At 37.4% G+C, this 22,929-nt stretch overlaps 1 protein-coding gene across 6 annotated transcripts in view; it reads left to right on the top strand.

Moving 5' to 3' along the window:
• Positions 1-22,929, top strand: part of PPM1B (protein phosphatase, Mg2+/Mn2+ dependent 1B) — a 62,884-nt gene that overhangs the window by 17,366 nt on the left and 22,589 nt on the right. For 5 of the 6 annotated variants that reach the window (XM_074897098.1, XM_074897095.1, XM_074897097.1 and 2 more), the window contains 2 exons: positions 9,219-9,363; positions 20,961-21,824. In XM_074897098.1, coding sequence (XP_074753199.1) covers positions 20,979-21,824 — 846 coding nt within the window. In that variant the 5' untranslated portion in view covers positions 9,219-9,363; positions 20,961-20,978. Of the gene's footprint in view, positions 1-1,403; positions 1,502-9,218; positions 9,364-20,960; positions 21,825-22,929 lie in introns of all 6 variants that reach the window. The other variant, XM_074897096.1, reaches the window with a different exon arrangement.

Genomic DNA, 22,929 nt, shown 5'->3' with positions numbered 1-22,929 from the left:
AGATGTTGATGGACTGTCCTGTTGACTGGGCAGCATCATGTTTGTGGCATTCACAAGGGAGGAACTGTGAAAGTGCTTGAGAAGACTAGAGAGGCACATAACTATATCCCTTGCAGAGGTGGTAGTTTGTGTAAGAGGGAGAATACAAGGCCATGGTATTCAGCCATACAACAGATGGTGAAGACATTCACATGGAGTCACTCAGAAGGACGTAGGAGATGTTTTGGGGACTGGAAAGTACAAGTAGCACTTAATGTAGGCAGCTGGTTGCCTAATACTATCTCTTCAATTTTGGGGGGGTGGAAACCCACTGACATTGGCACTCACTGTGCTGAATTCAGCACCTATTTGAAGGCTCAGATCAGCAGTCTTCTATTCACCTACCTATTTCTAATTTGTTGTGACTGGGTGGTTCTGTTTTTTATATAGTAGGTTTTACTGAATTATCTGTGTAATCCCCAAACTGAATGTCTACTTGTCTTTTTAAACTGCTAAATTCATCAGATTCTTTCAGCTGTCATTCTGCAAAAGCCTGAATACTTAAGAGTATTTTTTTGTGTGCCTCTTTTTTTTTTTAATGGATACCTAGCTTAATCCAGTTAGTTTATCGAAGCTAGTATATAATACATGCAGGTGAAGTTTTACATGTAGTAAAGTGGTGAGACTGAGATGTGAGCTTTGGAACATAACTTTTTTTAAAACGTCTTGCTATGTTGCCTCTAAAAGGGATGACAGAGTAGGGAGTCTGCCCCCTTGCTACAATTAATTAATATGGGTTTTATGCATCTTTGTGCTAAGATGTTTCCATTGCTGTTCAGTCCAGCAAGGGCATATCTTGCAACCAGCAGTGTACAGAGGAGCAGTAACCTTTGGTGGAACTAGAGATGGTGTCTTAATCTGTGTTACCAAATTTGCCTGCAGCTGATGTCTGACCTGATGAGTAGCATAAAATGAATGTTGAATTATTAACATGCTTGCTTCCCGGAATCCTTTATGCTGTCAAGTCTATGTAGACCTATCATTACTGCACTGACTGCCTGTAATGCCCTTAAGCACCCTCTCTAATATTGATTTCTTGAAAACTGGCATGGTCTTCTTGCATGTTAGTTTTAACCTTCTCATTGATAAAATTGCCCTTTGAATTTTTGCAGGTATAGTTCAACACGTATTGTGATACTTGCATAGTAGCAAAACTAAATGAGTTTTTACTCAATAGATATAACTGAAACTTCAGCACTGAAATATTTATTGCAAATTGAGAGAGTTTAAGCTTTGTTGATTAAAAGTGAATCAAAGTGATTTATTGTGAAACTGAAGTTGCAGTACTAATTGGACAAAACTTTGAGTATTCAAGCTTGCAAGTTGCCAAATGGCTGCTTCTTGCCAAGTACTCCTCTGTTTAGATGACAAGTGAAGCAGTTCAGATAGCCTCAATGCAGACACCTGAAAAAGATTCCATGTGTCCAGGCAACGATACTGGAGACTGCTGCCAGAAAAAAAGGTAATGGAAATTTGCTTCACTCCGCAGTTCCTAGAGATAGTAATTTTTTTTAATTAGACTTTAAACTTTTTCTTAAAACGTTTCTCTAGCATGATGGAAAAGTAGAGCATGCTTTAACAGTGCAGGGGGGAATGCTGTGTTCTCTGAAGTATTCTGACAAGCCATCTGTGACCTGAAACCTAACTTTCTGTACCATACTGTGGATTGAATAGTAGGTATCTTGTGACTACAGATATATTGATCCTGTTTCAGTATGGGAATATATCATTACATATCATGTAGTATCAGCTGCTTCTCTTAAGCATTTGTTTATAACGGCTTGAGAAATGCTTTGAGATATGCCTTATTTTAAATGAACCAAATCAGTTCAACTGGGTTGATTTAGGGAGGTGATAAATCTGGGTTAGTGATAAGGGAGTGACTTTCTAAGCAAGCAGACCCTCATAAAATTTTTCAGGTTTCTTTACATATCTAAGTGCTGATTGTCTCCATACTAATACAGTATTGTTACTGAAGTAACTTTGCTAGTAGGGAGAATAAATTTCTTAACATGGAAAGACCAAGCAAAAAGAAAAATATGTTCTAAAACTGTAATTGAGGTATAAAAATAACTATGTATTTTAACAATTCAAATTTGGAGCCTTCAGTTCCTGTATTATTTAAATGAGTTCTTTTGGAAGGTTTGCGTGTGTAGGCTGTTAGTTGACAGAACAGATGCTTGAATTATCTCTTTCCAAGTTGTGTGCTTTGCAGTAAACATTAAAATGCCTATAGCATAGGAAGTGTTAATGTTTAGCAGCTTGTAGTATGAGTGTTCTTATGTTACTGATTTGAACGTGCTGGTGATGATGTTATGGTGTTGAGTGACTTTTTGTATTTAATTTCTTTTGTGTATGAACCTAGCAAGTGGTAGCATGGCTAAAAAAAAAGCCACAAATAGATCCAAGTGGTTAAGTACTGTGGCAGAGAATTTGATTCCTCTAACTGCACAGGAACATCAGTAGTGTCCAATTTTGTTTTTCATCTGCTGTGATGGCTCAGGTTTAGTTAATTTGTATCTGAAGACTTACCCTTAGAAGATGGAGGAGGAATAAGAACTTTCTTGAGATAGGGGAGGTCCTTCCCCTAATCATGACTATGTATATAAAGAAATATAAAACCACTCTTGCTATCCCTTATAAATTTGATGCAATTTCATTTCTGTCATTGTCAAATATATCACCATTATTCCTGTATTTTCTGTACCTGGTACTAACTGAAATACTGTGATTTTTGAACTTTTTTGCTTGTTTTTCACTCCTTTTTATGGAGTTTGAATTCCTTTGAAATTTTGGATATACTCATGGTCCCACTTAGGATTGTTATACATGTAAGATAGGGAAAAATTTAATTAGTTGGCATGCATATAGGGTAATGGCTTAATTACCCTGATAGACTAAATGGGATCTTATTGTGCCTTCGTGAGTCCTGTGTAGGGTGTTTGATCTAAATACATGATGTGTACAGAAAGACATGTTGTAAAAATGGGATTTAAGTTTTTTTTCTGTTAAAGCGGCAGAAATATGAGATGCGGTATCGAGGATAAACCCTCCCCTCTCCTCATTGGCTTCAGTGGTAGTAGCAAGACTTGATTCTAAAGCTGACTTGTTCTAAAGGCATTGCTAGTCACTAGATGCTAGGGTGAGATTCTCTACCCAGATAAAAAATAACTTAGGAACTCTAGTTTTTATGTCTTAAAAATCACTGAACATTGTTCAGAGAAGAGTTATTTAAGGTGGCCTTCTGCAGAGAAACTGTTCATCCCATTTGCGAGTGTTTCCTACAAGAGAATGATATTAATCCTTTGAAAACTATCAAACTTCCCGACTATATCCTGCAGTTAGAGCATTTTAAAATTTTGGAGCTCGGTCACCGTTGCTGTCTTAGCAAAAAAAGTAGATAATTTTGTCAGGCTTATCTCTGTCCTACAGGGCAGAGAAGCTTGTAACAGTGGAGTTTCTTTGTTATCCAAATACATATACTTGCTACAGAATTAACCAGTCTGAAATCTGTTGCTTTCTCTGATTTTTGTGACAAATAGTTCTGTAAGAGTTCTTTATGGTCTTAAGACATTTTCTTGAAAGGCTTAGCTAGAAAGGACTAAGCCCTTTCTATTGCATAATCATCAGAGAAAGTTTTAATTTTAAGATTACTTCTGAAGTTGAATAATACCATAGTTTGATAACACCTTGTTCCTCTCCTAGGGAAAGGAATGACAAATTCTGGATGTTCTCCGATACTGCTGTAGTAAGTAGAGTGGATGAGACAGTTCACTTCTGTGAAGTGAGGTATGGTTTAGGGACATGCTGTTTTGGCCCAGAGGACTTGTGAAGACGTGCCCTATAATGTTATCAGATGACAGCTGTGGTAGATTCTTTCTCAGAACATCAGTGCTCAGGCTGTGATTTCTGCTTGTTTTAAGCAGATGAATATTTACAAAATCTAAGTAATCTTCCTGGAGTGACTGTATTTTTTTTAAACATTGATTTGGAGGCCAGATGTTCACAAAGGCAACAAATGGATGGATGGTTTCAAACCAACTCATTAGCTATTGCTACCTAGATATTCTAACAAAATGATTATAATTTTACCTCATGGGAAAACACTACAGGAACATGATCAAAAGATAGGCACTTCAGTAATACTAAACATGATCTTACGTTGCCCATGCCTATTGCTCTGGTGTGTCTGAGCTGGAATTTTTAATACCCATCAGTAATATGTATGTCTGCAGATGCTGCCTTCTGCATTAAGAAAAGAGACACAAATCCATGCAGAATACGAACACATCTTCCTCAATCTGCAACTCCTGCATTGCTGTGGAAGGTATAACGCTTATCTAGAACTTTACTTACATTATAGCTATAATGTAAGATATGATAAAAGCTAAAGACTTTTCCAAGCTCTCTTCTGGAAAGACCTAGCAACCCCAGTAAAATTGCTTGTTCAGAGTAGAAGTCCTCTTCTTACAATCCTTCTTTGTAGTTTTGAGATTTTTTTTGTGAAAGAACGCTAACAAATAAATGCAATACACTTTAATTCTTGAAGATACTCCCCTTCTTAGTTCAGCTAAAGATCAGACAACAAGTTTTGTACTTGGATATTTTTACTGAAGCCTATTAGATGGCCTTTCTCTTTGGTGTTCCTGAAACTGGATGTTTGAAAACTTGTCCAGCATAACTGATTGAGAGACAATTCTATATTTCTGTGCTTGAGTTATGCTAAGTTTAACTGATCTGTTTCAGGAGAAGGGAGTTAAGTGCTTGCCAGCAATCTCCCAGTAGGCAAATGTAGATTGCATATGTGCATTCTGAATTCTAGTAAGGCTGGCTTTTGCTATTCCTTCATCTTGTGCTTGTATAATTAAACAAAGCTTGAGTTATTCATCAGCTAGATGAGCAGTCTCTGCTTCAGGCATTCACTTGTACCAGTGTAACTATCTATGTCTGTTGCTCAGCCACATAGCATGGAAACCAGAATGAGATGCTGAGAGCAAATATTGCTTAAACTATCGCTGCTGCCAAGACACCTGCATAGTCATAACATGAATTTATTGATATAAAGCTCACCAAAAAGAATTACCAAGAATCTAGGAATTGAAGAGGTGCCTTACAAATATGTATTAAAGATAGTTCTGCAGGGAAAAAGTTCAGGGTAGCTTTTGTAAGATGTATCAAAGGCAGCTTTCTGATGCTGTAGCTTAAGTCCACCATTTGTGAGGTGATATATAAAAGTATGGCTCTAATTAGAATGCTAAGCCCATAGTAGTATCAAGCTTTTAGATGGGCATAAAATACTAGTCTAATAGCGTGTTTCCATTGGAAATTCAGCCTTGAATAGCTAAAATTACTAACTGGCTATAAAAGTTTGAACTGCAAACTACTGAACTAATTTTTCACCAGAACCCCAAGTAAATTTATTTCAAGGCATTTAGCTTTTTAAGAAAACCTGGATGTTACTTCTATAATGCAGTGGAAAGATACTGTTATACTTTTTACAAAACTATAATATTAGATGAACTGCTTCAGAAGGAGTAAAGCTCTTAAATTAGTTCATGGAGTTTTTAGTTTCAAACTTTTGTTAATTTTCCTTCATATAACTGTTGTAATAATGAACACTTTAGTGCAGCTTTCACATATGGGGGGGAAGGGGGGAGGGGACACAACCCCCAAAAATCCCAACTCAAGGCTTTGCCTGGTCTTGGTTCATCAACAGTGCTTTTGTATAGAACCAAGAACCCACTTAGCAAATGCAGAGAGAATTTATTATGCTTTTGTTATAAAGGATGAACAATTTGCTCTTTAGGGTCGAAGTTGTACATTGTCTCAAGTAATTATACAGAAATTACCTCCTGTTTTAGTTTGGGCTTTGTCATATATGGAGACTAAGGAAGAACTGTTGAATGAATTTACAGCACAACTAGTGCGCTCCCTTGGTGCTCTTCCGTTCCGGGAAATATCATGTAGCCCAATGAACCCCTCTTTTAGGAGAGGGATGTTATCTGAGTTGACCATGTGTTGGGAACATGCAGTTGGGAGGCTGCAGTATAATAGATAACCTGTGGTAAGCTACACTATTGCTCTTTTCCTTCTCCTTCCTAATATCTCTTCTGTGAAATCTTCTACTGTGTTCTGTGTGAACCAGTTTACTGTTCTGGGGAATTACATTGGCAGTGGTGGTACTGTGATGTCATAAGGTCAGTTATGACACATTAGATGATAGTTTTCTGCTAATGTTTAGGGAGTGAGTTGATTTGCTTGTTAACTGAAGCATTGCTGCTTTAAAACAAGTAATCCATAAAAGGCCAGAATCCTAGCTGGTTGTGGAGCAGAATAAAACCAGTGCTTTCCTGGTGCTTCACTGACCAGAGTCTAGAAACTTGTAAAGGACTGGATGTTGTAGTGGGTTTTGTTTCAAACATTAGGATTCAGCTTGAGGATTGTCAGTGCTTTGCTAACAGGGTTAAGTATGTATTTAATCATCAAGAAGACCAGCATGTGATGCCTACCCTTCTGTAAAATAATATGATAGGGCTCATCAAATTTCTCTAGACGGCATAATATTTTTTTCATGTGCTTACTTTTGAATATTGGCTTTGGTTCTTTAGCAGTGATTTACTTATGATGGCTTTGGCTGTATAGTCTTTATTTTCCGAAGAAAATACTGTGAACGTGGTGAAATTCAAATTCTTCATTAGTGAAGGAATATTTAAGTTTTGCTGAACCAAACTATTTTACTGTAGAGTACTGATATCTTAGTAGTAAAAATTAGAAAAGTTTACTGATCTAACTTAGTCCTCAAATATTAAGCCTTTACATACTCCAAAGATCTAAGGAGCCAAAATAAAATGCTTAATACATCTTGTAATTTTGTTAAGTCTTTAATAGGAAGCATTCAGCTTTATTCTTGTGATGTAATTGATGATGAGCAATCTGGATAAGACCATTTCATTTGTGTATGTGAGCATTTCTGCATTTGGGGACTGCATATAGTAGCTTGTTATCCCAAAACTGTATCATGAATCTTAGTGTCTTTTCATATAGAAAAAAAAAAGTGTGCCTTATTTGGAGAAGTAAGAGTCACTACTGTGAAGTAGTAAATAGTAGTGTCCCCTCTTTGTGCAGTGTTCAGTGGTCGAGTAAGATGGGTTTGTGTTTGGGACACTTAATACTGTGTTCCTCAGTTGTGAGAATTAGTGTTGATTAGAATTTGTGTAAATGGGAGCATATTCTGTGCTAAGATGCTCTTTGTCCAAAATATCTATTTTAGAATCTGTTCCTACTGTAATCAACCTGTCTCTGGGCTAAAAGTCTAACTAACGAATGCTCTCACGTACTCTGAGTAGAATAGAAGAATTTGGGAGGGGTCTAGCCTCTTGCTTCTGGGAAGCATAATGCTTGTCTTCCGGTCTGCTTTTCTCAGTCAGCCGTTTGTAAAGGTTACTGGAGTAGCATCACAACTGAGGCTCTTGAGCACTTCATCGTGCAAGCACCCTGTGCGCCGCACACACCCCACCCCACCACCCCACCCCCCCTCCGTCGTTAAGGGGATCTTCTGAAGGTGGGAGACGGTGCTTGAAGGGAGTCGTGTTCTGTTCACACATTCTGTGTTCATGCAGTAGTCACTGGTGTATTTAAGAGGAGGGAGTGAGGCTATTTTGTGCAACTTCGTGAATCTGTGCTGCTTGTGGTTTTTTCTGTTGTGAAGTTCTTAGATGTGGAAACAACTTTTTTTGCTGAAATTTTTAAACTTTTTTGGGAGGTCTTTTGCCACGTAGTTCAATGCAACGGTTTAGGATGCTTGTATCAAAACACTTTCAGAGTTCATTAATGATTTAGTGGATGCTGCTTAAGGAGTATTTTCACAGTACTCAGAGCAAATCTGAATCAGCAGCAGCTGCTGGTTCTGCATTTCTGACATCAGCATTTGTCTGATCCTGAATTTCCTAAGCTGGTTTGGAGAGTTCAAGTGGCAGGAAATAATTGACTTTTTCTGGCTTAGTTTGGTTCCTTGAACCATCTATCCTGTTGTGGTACCTAAAAAGATAGAATGTTGGGGAAGAATATAGGGCTTGCAACAGTATAACGATATAGGCATAAAACTTTCTGGAACCCCTACAGTTCTTCAAACAGTAGCAATGTATTTGGGTTTTTTTGAGCAACTTCTTGCTTGTGACACATTCAGTAGTTGCAAAGCACTATTTAGTGTTTGGAAGAGGCAAGCCATCATGAAATGGTGTTACAGCTCCTTTCTTTGATCAGTGGGCTTAAAGTCAAGGTCTACACTATGTCCCCTTTATCATTCAGCTCACCAGAGTGCTGTAATCAGTTTAAAATCATCAGTGTTACAATAGGGCTTGTATTTCCCTCATGCCCCAGACAAAGCTGACTGTTACCCAGAATTCTTCCTGCAGTACTGCCTTCTACCAGTGTACTGTCATGGTAACTTTTGTAAGATGCAGTGGTTTATAAGATTAAATATGTGGTCCCTGATCCATGAAGGAATTTGAGCATTTGCATCCTGTTCAAATCCACGGGTAGATGCCTAGATGCTTTTGTAGATGCACACATCTGAATTGTTAGTTATCTGCTACTTTTACATTTTAAGCTGAATTTATGGTTAATTTTATAGAAACTACTTTTAAAGAAACATGATACTTATTTCAGAGGAGCTGAAATACTTCTGCGACTGAAGTTTACTACTTTTGTTTTAAACTCTTGTTAAACTCATTTCTACTTCTAAGCCAGCAGAGTAAAGAATTTACAAATTACACGTGCTGCACTTGGTGGGTTTAAGTCTTGCCAAACACTCAGGGAGTGTACTCTTGTCGTTTGAGCAGGTGAAAGTTAAGCAAATAGCACTGTCGCGCTAGCAGGCATGCAAAAGCTATTCCTTCCATTGCTGAATTTAGGGAATTGGATGCCAGGTAATAGGCTAGATGACTTTTAAAGTGCTAGTCTGTGCTAGTGAAGGAAACATGAAAAAAGTAAATCTGATTCCTTGTTAGTATGAGTCTTTAATATGGTGTTTAGAGATTGTACTGCAAAGTCTTGACATACGGGTATAGCTTTAGTTCAAGCACTTCTATTAGGAAAAAGTTGTATTAATGAAAAAACTCAGATACAAATCTTTTGTAGACCATCTGGAGTAGCTAACTATTCTTTCTGTTTCTTTCTAGGAAATACCAAAATAAAGCAGATGTTGTGTCCTGTACTGTTATCTCAAGGTTTTGCAAGTCATTCTGTTATGTGCTTCTTGGCAGCAGGAATGTAAACTAATTCTTTCAGCACTGAACTAGAACCTTGACAAGGTTGCAATTACAGGTAAGAACAAATTCTGCTACTTTAGGAAAGTATAATTGCTTTTACTTTGACTGTTTTCATTTGAAATTTGTAATTGACCAAGAATTTAACAGAAACTTCAGAACTGATTGAGTAAAATTGTGTGTTTTCTTTAAATGATTGGAATTTTGCTTAATCTTACTTTTAATAGGGAGGAAATAAAATGTGAAGTATAGCTTCTCTCTGATAGAGTAGAAATAATGGTTAAAAAAGTAAATTTTCAACACCTAAATGTGTGCTGACTCAGATTTTGGGGATGGTATTTTCTCACACAAAAGACTACAGTGTGAGTCAGTAAAAGTCATGAAGTCTTTTGCCACTGTGTTGAGATCAGCTTACTGTCTGTGTGTGGCTCTTCACTTCAAGGTCTCTATTTCCTTAAATGTGCTAATAGCACCCCACTGCTCGTTACCTTTTTTTAATCACTTACAGAAAATACTTATAATATTATATATATATAATATAATATTTGTTACAAGTCTGTTGTAGCTTTAACTGTTGAATCAACTTTTCAAGGGTAAACATTGATGTCTTCCAGGTCAGTGAAGATGTTTTGGCTGCTGGCTTTCCATCAGAACTTTATCTGACGATGGAGATAATTCTTGTCCCACTATTCAATCACTATTTTGTAAACTTGTGTAGGGAACTAAAAATTGGGGTTCTTTGACCTCTTCAAAAAAACCCCCAAACTTCAGTGCTACAAAACTATATTAATTAAAAAAAACCCCAAACCACACCACCACAAAGAACCTGTCATAGAGATTGCATATTTTAGTTTGTATGTTTCTGAGTAGTTTATTTCTGTTTTTAAACCAGGGGTATGTGTTTTGAAGACTATCCATGAAATAGCTTTGCTGCATATGCTGTGAACCTGTAGAACTATGATTCAGTTAAGGCCTTTGAGTCTTGATTTCACATTTTGGTATCTTTGACAGGAAGAATTGCTTGCCTTAGGCTGTGCTTGTCGATAGTGGTAGGACAAGAGGCTGGACTGTTGGTATCTAGCAGTCTGATATGTCTTACTCTGAAGTTGGATGATACATGCATGGGTCAGTGACAGATTTGTGCTGAGAAGGTGGCATTGATCTGCTGCTACAATGGAAGAAGGGTTCAAGCATGTTTTGCATTTTGGGGGGGCTTATTTTGCTACTGTTGTCTTGATTGAATGTTTGTACTTAACCTGTTGCATCACTGCAAATTGAGAAAAGGCACAACTCTTCTTAAACTGTATGAGTCATACACTAATTTAAGCTGGAATGGACCTCTAGCACTCATCTAGCCCAACCCTTGTGTTGGATTTCCTCAGATTTCTGTGTGAACCAACAAGTCACCCCTCAATTATGTAAATAAATGGTTTAGTGTTTTACCATGGTTCTGCAGACCTGTTGTAGAACCCTTACTCTGGTCTTTCAGACATATTTTGGAACAATTTATTGATGATATGAATTGGTGACTCATTGCTGCCCTATTCTCATAAAAATGTGTTTGAAGCTTTTAGTAAACAAACATTGAACAAGGTAAGAAAAGAGATTTTCTTAAATGCCTAAATTTAGAATAAGGGAGAACTCATTTTAGTGACATGCTAGTGAGTAAAAAATTCTTCAGTTGTAATACCTGTAGTGTATTGACTAAACATTGGGTCTCTTTCTTCAAAATCGTAGGTGCTCTTTCTTTATAAAAACCTGGCTGGTGGTGGTTAGATTAACTGAAAAGGAGCAAAATAAATTTAACTCAAAATAATTGTTCTCTTACCGCATTTAGAGAACCAAAAAAAGATTCTGCATAAAATAACTATAAACTTTATTAGGGAAAGATCACTTTTATACTAGGTCAATGCTTTGTAGTGTCCAAGTGCCACATGTGCATCTGTTTTCAGTCGCCCAGTAAAGAAGTAAGAACATGCTCATTGGCTACAGGAAGTATGATACAGGGAAACAAAAGGAAATTCAGTTAATATCATGGGATATAAATCCTGTCATAGTATGGTCAGTAGGGATAAACAAAGAGTACAGTGCAGTCTTCTGGGTGGTATAATAAAGCCACACAGAGTTGCAGAGTTTGAGATAAGACAAAATGTGACTTTAGGGTTAATAAGCCTGAACAGGTAATACCCAGTGTAACCAAGTAGGCCTGTTTTATGCAAGTGCCACTGCACCAAACTCATACTTAAAGAAAATGGCACAAGAGCATGAATACTGGCTTATGCAGATCTATCTTGGCTCTTGAAGACTTTAGCCCTCATCCTGTTCCCATGGAAGTGCTAGAAGCAATAAGATGTCTGCTTTGTACTGTTGGGGCTCAATGTTGTACTTGATGAACCAGCCTGGGTATTTATGTATTTTATCATTTTTTGTATAGTTATTCTGTAACTCAGATAAACTGTTCACAGGTAACAAAGGGGATTGAATTTCACAGACTGCATAGTGTTTGGAGGAAATTTTGGTAAAGAAAACCAGAAGTTGTTACCTGGAAAACTAAGATGAGTGACATTAAGACACTGACTACGGTATAATCTGTCTTACTGAGAATGACACTGTATTCCTCTTCTTCAGTTAACGTCCCAGGCAGTGGTACCAATATGAACTAAGGGCTGCTGGCTGTCAAAAGTCATGCTGGCAAGCACGGAATTATATGTAGCTAACTGGGAACAACACTGCATAGGTTTTTTGTTAAGTTTTCATTTGACCACAAAACTGTGTGAAGTTGATTTCTGTGATTATGTAAGGGTGAAGCTGGATGCTAAAGTCTTGGTGGCTCTAAAAATGCGTCAAGCTAGGCACTGATGGCTTTGTACTGTATGCTGTGATTGCAAAGCTAGATTTGGAGTCCACTTTCAAGTTTTTTGTGAAGTTCATCTTGACTATCTCAGGTATGATCTCTAACTTTATACCTACCAAACTGCATTCCAGAAAAATAAGAAGCCACAACATAGAAGTGTGCAGCTTTTCTGTGAGAGACAGACAGTTGCCATATAGGTAGGGTTTGAAGATCTGCAGTTGCTTAGCTTCATCCATCTTTTAATAAGGTGCAAGAAAGCAGAATACAAAATGAACTTCTGAAAAAGATCACGAGCATATGTGTTTTTCTGGTGTTACAACATAACTTAAGAAATCATAGCTCTTAACCTAGCTCCTGGTGCTCCTTTTTATTTTTTCCCCACTGTCTTCCCTGTTGAAGGTTACTGCCCCCTTGGATCTGCTGTCTAAGCTGCTGGCTTCTAAACCCACTGCAGTCAAAGTCACTAAGTTTCCAAAAACTAAACTTTGCACGTCTTCAGTGAAATAGTTCGAAGAGTAAGGGCAAAACCATCTCAGCCAGCAGTTCTGAAAGAAAAGAAATTGCTAGTACAGTGTAGTGTTGAGTAGCTGAGGCAGAGCAGAAGCAGTAATGTTTTCATGTATTGCTACTGACACTGAAGATAGATGTGAATCCACAGTGTTATATTACGCCTGTGATTGTTTTGTACCTGCAGACCAGTTTAAAGTAGCTGAAGCACATTCTCAGATCATCTTGATATGCTTTTTAGTTTGCGGGTTTACAAGTAGTGTGGTGTTGGGGGGGGGGATGATGTGTGTTCTGTTTGTTTTTGTTATTGTTTCTTTTCTCCCAACTGTTGTCACAATAGAGATGCAGAAATTAATTTCAGAATTATAGCTGTAGCTTCTAGGCATGTGTATTCTACCTGGTGATGGGGATAACTTGCAAAATTTTTGAAATTCCTGATTTAAAAGCCTATTTGGCTTCTTTCATGTCATCCTGGCAGGAAGAGTGTTGATAGTAGGCTCTATATTAAAGGTTTACATAGATATTAATTATTTTTCTGTCAGTATCTTTGGCCAGCTGAGATGCTTCCTAATGATGATTTCCGTGGCCACAGATTATTTAAAAACAAACACACACACCCCCCCTCAAAACAGATAAAACCCTGTGGTGAGTGGACATGAATGATTAATCACTTCATGTAGTTCATTTTTAAGTGAAAGTAAAATATTCAGGTCTCATTCTTAGAATCTAGTAATTGCTGTTTGACTCTGTCAGTACTTGTGGCTGTGTAGTTAGAGTAGCTGTCACAGCCAACCTTTAAGTAGAGCTCTTGCTCAAAAATTCAATAACTATTTGCCTAATGTAAATTTATGTAGTGCCAGCTTTTTTAAGGTCACTAAGTCAATAGTGATCCCAGGTTTTCTGGGATCAAAAATAAAACACTTGAAAGCTGGTGTCACTCATCAAATTAAACTTGTACTTAGTATATGTAGAGTGTAAATAGGCAGTATAATGTGTGTGCTGATAATATAATGATAGTATATTGTAAGTAAACACAAGATCAGTAAAAGATTACTTCCATATTCTGTCACTATTTCCTGTGTAAATTGAAGGGTACAGGGAATCTTTATGAATGTCAAAACTGTCTATAGTGTGTGTAGACTCAGGTAATGTGTAGAGTGTGAGTATGCACATACATATACACTAGGAGAGAGTGCAAGATGGAGACAGAGGAGTTTTCTACCAAGACTAAGTTTGAATTTTTTACTTAAACCAGAAAAATTACTACTTTATGCACTTCCAATAAGCTTGGAAATGGTTTGTCACAGATACTTTGAATATTTATTTGTTATTTACATCTTTAATATCTAGTACAGCATTTTCTTTGTTAAAATGTCTTTTTTTTTATAGCAGGAGCACATGTGTTTTGTAGCGAGAAACTCTGGCACTGTTTCTTTTCCACAGCACTGACATATTAAAAATGACTGGTCTGTTGAGTGAATCCTTCTGAGGAAGAGAGATTTTACAGTACACTTTTATGACCTAAGCCCAAAAGATTGATGTTGGACTATTTTCATTATAGGAAAAGATATGTTATTGCCTTTGGGACTGTTGGCCATCAAGGTATTAGTCTAGTTCTGATGTTCTGTTTGAAACTGACATGTGATCTGACAATTATTTTATAGTATCTACAAAAACTCTGATTACGGCTTTTAGACCTTTTTAATCCAGTTACATCTTGTCTGCCTTCATGACAACCAGCAAGTAAATATTTCTGCTTGTTAAATATAAATCTATATGGAAAGGAGCATGCTTCTCACTTGGAGTAGCTGCCAATTTCCTCTTCACGATATAGTATAAAATCATGGATATCAAGAACCATTTGCCATCTTATAAGTACGTCTTGGGAGAAAATCAGTGGGTGTGGTTCTTCTTTTAAATGGAGAAATTCAAAGTCTTTGCTGTATAGCTGTGGGGAAAAGGATACTTATCACATTATTTTTTGCGTGTCAGAGGACATGGCTTTTGTCTTCATACATCCATACCTCAAAAGGGTAGATGTCTGGTTTCCTGAGCCAAAGTTACTGCTTATATTTCCTATGAGACAAGGTCCTCATGTAGGACTTGTATAAGGTAGGAAACATCAGAGAAAAATATATGCTAGGACTCCAGAAAACTAAGCCTTGGGTTAGGTTTTTGCGCTGGGTAAGGGGATGTCAGCTTTTAGACACTCAATGCCCTGAACTCTCTTGGAAAGGGCTTAGCTATTGATTTAAAACTACAAATGAAAAGTGTACAGTAGAGCAGTAGCTAGAGCCACTGCTTTAGCAGCATATTGCTCAGATTCAGTTTCTTCCATTGCCAGAGAGGGGGAAAGGCCGTATTTTCTTTCCATAAAGGCCTTTCAAAAGCCTTTGAGCCTTGGTGATATTTGGCACTTATCAGGTGATTGATTTTTATTTTTAATTATTACTCTTACAGTTATAACTTTCCCAGAGTTGGGAAGACTACTGAGGGAAGGGAATCCTAGATTTCCATTCTTGATCTGAAAAATATATATCATTTTAAAGATTAGTCTGTGGAACATGGATGAGAACTCAGGGCTTCTTCATTTCCAAGAAAGTTTTGGGAATTACAGTAGACACGGTCTTCCAGATTTTTAACATTTCAGCTAATAATCTTATGTGGGTAAACACTTTTGCCAGAAGGAAGTGAAGTTGTTTTCTCAAACTAATGTGTTATGCAATTAAATTTCATTTAAAAACGGGATCTTTGGAAATTACACCTCCAAGACTGAAGGGGTACTGAATTTTGGACCCTACATATATTGGTTAAAACTGTGACTGCATTACTAGCTGAAGGTGGGCACTTCATCTGTTCCTCTGCTGGCTGTGTTTTCTCTGAAGACTGAATCTCGCTCTATGAGGCTTAATGCCTTAAGTCCCTCAAGATATGCTGAGAGGTTTTGACTGTTGAGAGAAGCTTAATGAGGTCTTCATTAACAACTTGGACAGTGGAAGAGTAATCACTTTTAGCACATTTGATATCATATTGGAGGAGTGGTCAATAAGCCAAATGGTAGGCCTTCACAGCAGATAGACAGAGCTTGACAGGTTGGACGAATGGTCAGATGGTAACCTCAAGAAGTTTAATCAAGACATACCTGGAGTAGAGTAACGTTGTCCCCCAATATAGGCTGAGTGATGGCTAACAAGAAGTGAGCTTTGTGAAAAACAAACACACACCCTCAAAAAAGCCCATGGGGAAAACAAGAACAGGTGAGTTGAACATTAGGGAGCAGTGTGTCTGTAGTGATGAAAGTTTGGGCCAGATTAGAAAAGGTTTATCCAGCACGTTGGGAGAAGTGATTATTTTCCTCCATTTGGAACTGATGAGACTGCATCTGGAATGCAGTGTGGAGTGTTGGCCCCCAGTACAAGAAGGGCATTGACACAGTGGAGCAAGTTGAGCAGAGGATCACTCTGTTACTTAGGGGCTGGAGCATGTGATGTATGAGGATAGGCAAGAGCTGAGTTGTTTTCAGTGTGGTAGAGAAAAGGCCAAGGGGTAGATCCAGTTGTGGCCTTCAGCTGTGTAATGGAGGTTATAGAGAAGGTAGAGTGATGATTTTCCCAGAGATGTGTAATGAAAGACTAAGAGGCAGAGAACACAGGTTGCACTGATAGGAATTCTCATTATGAATGTGGTCACACATGAACCACATTCATACCACAGCTCAGAGGCTATGGAATCTCCATCCTTGGGAGATGTTCAAAAGTCAACAAGGTTCTGAACAGCCTTTGGTGTTGGATATGATATTGATTGAACTTTGAATATGAGTTTGGATGAGAAGCTCTAGAGGTCTCTTCCAGCATGAATAACTTTGTGGATTCTGACCTGATATTATGTAGCTGCTTGTGTCAAGATTGACTCGCATCTAGCCTAGCATGCTTAGAATTAGAGATGAAATCACCAGGTTAGACCAGTAATAGGCTTTGCCTTGTGCAGGATTTTTACAACTCAGTTTGGCTGAGCCTCATTTTTAGGTGGTCAAGTCTGTTTACTGATCTAGCCTGAGATGTTAAAAGGACAAAACTAGATGTGAGTACCAGGGTACTGTTTTTTCCAGTGGAACTGTTTTCTTTTTGTAACTTTTAATTTTTGGAGAAGACAAGTAGTGTTTTGACTGTTGTGTTTTGTTTAGATGTATTTGCTGTTGTTTAATGTTTGGTATGATACTACAGATTTCATTAAAATACCTGATTTATTTAACTAATTTTTATATAGGTAAGTACACAGCTGAGTTTACTGGTATAGTTGTGTGTGTTGTCACTGTAGATGTGAAGTTCAGATTACATTTGTGCAAAACACCCGAGAGTATACTGTACTCATCTGTGTGCCATATTATTGCTTGTTCTGTAACTTGCTAGTATTTTTAAAATCCTAAAAAGTTGCTACTGTTAAAAATGAAATTTTTAATGGAACAGGTGTGCATCCATTTTAAGTTGTCCTTGTGCCTTACTGTCACTGATAATTTTGATAGAAAATATGAATTTCAATGAGTCAGTGAAATTACTGTTTCTTCCATGCTCACTGAAATGGCTTGACTTTGTCAGCTGGTCTTCAAACCAGTTGCTGCCTTGTATAGTCTACATAATATACACAGTGATAGAAAGATGATTACTTCTATATGTTTGGTGTCTTTTATAGGACCAGCAGTAAGTTGATTCTTAGACTTGCTGTTTTCTTACTGATTGCAAGTCAATCTCTGAATCCTTTATTAGAGATGTGTAGTATCAAATAGGATATTTAGGATATCAAGAATATAATCTTAACTAATATTATCTTTCTCTTCAGTTTCTCTCTCCTGTGCTGTAAAAAGTGAAGCTACTTAAGAAATATGTAAAGCTGAGATGTGACATATGACATTGGGGTTTTTTAAACAGTATTTTTCCTATGTGAAACACAACACTCAATACTGAGCGCATGGGCTTTTGCAGTTAGGTAGGTTAGATAGGTTTTATGATTTCTTCAACACTTTTGATTTTAAGAACATAAGGGCATACTTAACTGATTTAAAGGAATCTCATACAAGGTCTGAAGTGTTGGAGGACTCTTGTCATTTTGGCAGCATTTCAGTCCTGTATTACATTTTTAGTGGTAAGAACGCTTTTGTGTGCTTTTAAAATAGCTTTATATTGTGTATAACTTGCGAATAAGTGGTCATCGGCTATTAGAATCCTTTCATGAATCTCCTTTACTGATTTAAGTTGAACTATTAAACTATGTGGAACTTGTTCAGCTCTTAACTGAGAACATCAGCTGCTGAGAACACTTCTGGTGGTGCGTAGCAGTGACTTGCTTTGCTTTTATGACACCAGTTGACACAGCCTTTTTTTTTTTTTTTCCCCAAATCAAAATCTGATCTTTCAAGAGAAGTGGTCATGAAAAGCATTTTGCCTATCACCAAGTAATGAAAACCTCATTTTGCTGTGTGTTGCTTCCACTGATTTGCAGTGTTACAGATACTCTTTTTAGATTGAGGGGAAAAATGATGATGCAAATAATTGAGCAGAATGTAATTTACTGCTTTTGCTTGCAAATTACATGCATTGTGAAGCTTACAATGCATAGCATGAGATTGTGTAGTTTTATCTTCATCTTTGCTAGCCAAGGTAGTACAATTAGAGGCCAGTGGATGGTGAATACAGAGATAAAGAATAAATACAATATCTGTGGTTCCTTGTTTGTGGAATTCTTTAGAGAATATCATAAAATTGGGAAGGTGGGGGAAGTTTAGGAGGGATAGTGTGGTTTTTTTGAAAGGGCTTAATCACTTTTCAAGTTGTTAAAAGTATAGAAAGTATTTTGAGAATGTTAGATGTGAGTTTGAAGTGATTCTGTAACTTGCTTTTTTGTATTAGATGTGCCATTATCTGCCAAATTGGTACTTCTGGTTTTGCTTTATAAAGTCCAATTTGAGGACTGTTTACGTTTATATGGAGTAAAATAAAATTGACAACAACCTTTGAACTTGGTGTCTTAATTTGGTTTTACTATAGATTCTGCAGCTGAGGATATGTACCCTCTATATGGAATGCCCAATTTGGAGAGCAAAAGAGGCTCAGGACACTTCCTTTGGTGTCACACAATTCCTTTTTTAAATAGCTACTTAAGACACTTGTTACAAGTTACAAGACTTGTGTCTTGTAACATCAGACTTCACAGCACAAGTTCAGTACATAGAAACAAGTACATGTAATGCAAGTGTAGAGTTCCCTAATAAATGAGAAATTAATCAAAAATCGTGGTAGTATATCATAGCTGAACTAGAGAGGATAATTTCACAGTGTTAGCATTTATACTGTCCACGCAAAACCTCAATTTCTAGATAACTGTTTAAGAATTCATCTTCTCTAGCAAATCTTTCTGAACCTGGAATCTTGTTAGTGATTTATTCCATGTGAGAAGAGGTAATTTAAAGACTTGTAATTAAAACATAGCATAGTACTCAAACATAGGAGCTATTGAAATTTCTGGCATTTCAGCTATTTGACTTAGCCAGGTCCTTTCTGACTACTTTTTTTCAAAAAAGTGCATCAAGTTACATGATGTTCAGGCTCTTAGAGAACCACAATGCTCCTTTTACATGTTAGTAGCAATTGAATCAAAGTTAAACTTGACTTAAGATAGTAAAACTAGATGAAAAAGCAGACCAGATATGGAGTTGCTGCAGTATTTGGGGAAGTTTGTCAGAATTTGTATTAAAGTAAGAGTGGGAGACTATTTGAGAGACACAACTGGTGAGCAAACTGTTGAGATCTGTGTAGTAGTGGGGATCCTCAGCACTTCATGGAGGTCACTGTAGCGGAGAGGGAGTGTGAAGCTGAGATTATTTGGAGGAAAGTCCTAAAGTTTCACCCTAAAAAGGGAGGTGGGGTGCAGAATCTAACTAATCTCTTTCTTATTGCATTGTACTATTTCTTTTTATTGCTTCTGTCAGACTAAGCTGTGTCTCCTGAAAATGTGTTTGCATGAGGGGAATGGCAGAAGTAAGGATTTCTTAACCTCTTTTTCTGACCTGTTTAACAAACTTTTAAACTAGAACTAAATTATCATGACTCTACAGGCTTGGTGGGTATGAGTATGTCAGAGACATAGTGACTGACTGCCAGTCATGGCAGAATTTTCTCAAATGCTTTTTGGATGAAGCTTGCTCTAATTTTCATGTCCAGTCAATAAGAGTTTCATGGGGCAGTAATTGTTAGTATGATAGAGGTTGTGGTATCTGAGTTTCTGAAGCTTTCAGGAAAGTACTATGGGACCTGTGAATTAAAGAATGTATTTTCTGCTGATGTTGTGTGGGATCTGTGGATGAAAGAATGTATTCTCAGCTGACTTCATGAAATGCAAGGTAGTTTTTCACATCTACATAGAACTGCTGAGTCTAGCACAAGCGAGGAAGTCAGAAGTCTTCTAAAGCTTCAGCATGGATTATTCACACTTTACCTGCAAGCTTGGTCTCTGGATGTGGGTCTTCTCATATATTTTGAAGGAGGTCTCCAGATACTGAAGAACTCCTAACTTTCTGTGGTTTATTTCCTACCCTTAGATAGCTCCTATCTCTTGTAATTGGATACATTTTAGAATCAAGATCAATGCATTTTTGAACTTAAAATCACATGTAGGCTTATGAACATCTTTTAGAGATGGTAAAAATGGAAATGTCAGTTTTTACAAAGGACTAAGTATAATTTAAGAGAATCCTGTGAGAAGTTTTCTTTGATCAAAGTGGAATTTGCCACCTTGTTTCCTTTGTCAGATGGTCAGTGTTCCCCTACTGTCATCTTTGCCATGCTTTACAAGAATATAGAAGTAGCACAGTACATGCAAAGCTAGTGAGACTAGTTAGTTCTTATTTATGAAGCATTACCTTCATGCCACAATAAAACTGAAAAAGAGGAGTCATTTGGTTGTTATTTTTCCAGCATGAATTAATTTCTGCAGAGAATGACAAAACTGGCAGGGCTGCAAAGGTAAGTGAACTACTCTGCCTTCATATGGAGAGCCTTTAGTTTTCATGAATAGCTCTTTAAAAGACACAGCACATCACCAAAAAAACCCCACTAAAAAAATGCAAACAGGGGTAAGTTCATACTTCATGTTATATTATTTTCCCCCCACTATAGTTGTTGACTTTTGCACATGTGCATGCTTTATCACTTGTCCAATAAGAAACACACACAGTAAAGGAAGAGCAAAGCTTATGTGGAGTGGTGATTTTATAAATAAGACTTTTCTTCTCTGTTTTCCAGATTCAATATTGCATAAACATGGGTGCATTTTTGGATAAACCAAAAACTGAGAAACATAATGCTCATGGTGCAGGGAATGGCTTGCGTTATGGCCTCAGCAGTATGCAGGGATGGAGAGTGGAAATGGAAGATGCTCACACAGCTGTTGTAGGTATTCCCCATGGCTTAGAGGACTGGTCCTTTTTTGCTGTCTATGATGGCCACGCGGGATCTCGTGTTGCAAATTATTGCTCCACACACTTACTAGAACACATCACTAACAATGAAGACTTTAGGGCAACAGAAAAACCTGGATCTGCTCTTGAACCTTCAGTGGAAAATGTCAAGAGTGGAATCAGAACTGGCTTTTTGAAAATCGATGAGTATATGCGCAATTTCTCAGACCTCAGAAATGGGATGGACAGAAGTGGCTCAACAGCAGTGGGAGTTATGATTTCGCCTGAGCATGTATACTTTATCAATTGTGGTGATTCACGTGCTGTTCTCTATAGAAATGGACAAGTCTGTTTTTCAACACAGGATCACAAACCTTGCAACCCAAGGGAGAAAGAGCGAATCCAGAATGCAGGAGGCAGTGTAATGATTCAGCGTGTTAATGGTTCGTTGGCAGTTTCTCGAGCTCTGGGGGACTATGACTACAAATGTGTTGATGGTAAAGGCCCTACAGAACAACTTGTTTCTCCAGAGCCTGAGGTTTGTGAAATTTTAAGGGCAGAAGAAGATGAGTTTATCATCTTGGCTTGTGATGGAATCTGGGATGTAATGAGCAATGAAGAGCTCTGTGAATTTGTTAAGTCTAGACTTGAAGTATCGGATGACCTGGAAAAAGTGTGCAATTGGGTAGTGGACACTTGTTTACATAAGGTATGTAACTGTTTTTTTCCCAAGCAACCGTTTCAAAATTTATCTTCCATTTGGATGTGTACAGCAGTTCCTGGCCTACTCTACCCAATCTCCCTCTTCCTTCCCTCAAACTTCTGTACCCATTTGACTATATATCCTTGCTGAAGAATATACAGACTCATCTTTTGTGTCTGGAGAGGTGATAATAAATCTTAATTTTAACAATTGCTGTTTTTTCAGTGCTTGCCTATGGTTTCAGCTCTAACCTTTGTTTCCAAATATAATTTTTTTAAAATTCATAAATTCTGTGCGTGGTATCTGGCAGTTAGTTTTGTTCTTTCAAGTTGGGCAGTGTTTGTATCCTTTGCGTGAAACCAGTGTTTGCACCATCTCCTCTTCAAGGTATGGCTTGTCATCTGAAGTAATGTCCTCGGCTTATTGTTGTAGCTTAGATGGAGAAACACTACTTTCGCATCTGAGCTTGCTTGCACTCGTCAAACTTTGAGTTTGTTCAGAGCAACTACAAGTTGGTCTACAACACTATTTTCAGCATTCCCTCAAAAGTGCAACTCCTACTAGGGCAAATAGAGTTCCTTTGCTAGGCCACAGATGCAGTTTGGAAGAAAATATTAAAATGCAGAATTCTAACACTAAAGGGTAAGTAGCTTTTTAGAAATAGGGTTGTATTCCAGCATATACCAGACGTTTTACAATTGGCTTAAATGCTGTGGCTTTACTGATGAAGCATTTGACCAGTCTTTGTTAAAGGATGGTCACTAGTATATTGTTATTAAACCTGAAATCTAACTTCATGTTTATTTTATAAGGTCAGATCCTGGAACTCTACAGTTTGTAATGATATTTAAATATTTGTCCTCTGTCTTCAGGATGTGAATTTACCATATTATATTAACTGATCTAAAAGATGGGTGTCCCAATATGCTTGCTACTAAAGGGAATGTAGAATAACTCCTGAATACTTCTGAAGGAATTTATTCTAATGTCAGATTCCTACTTAATTTTTTCTGAATAAGAAGTTGTGATAGATGATAGGAACTATCGGTAGGTTGGGTTTGCACAGATACAATATGCAGTGACTAATGGGGCTTAAAATTCTACCCCCCAA

The sequence above is a fragment of the Athene noctua genome, chromosome 1 (genome assembly GCF_965140245.1).
Source record: "Athene noctua chromosome 1, bAthNoc1.hap1.1, whole genome shotgun sequence".
NCBI lineage: Eukaryota > Metazoa > Chordata > Aves > Strigiformes > Strigidae > Athene > Athene noctua.
The sequence above is the reverse complement of the archived record's forward strand: the minus strand, read 5'-3'. Positions and strand labels throughout refer to the sequence as shown.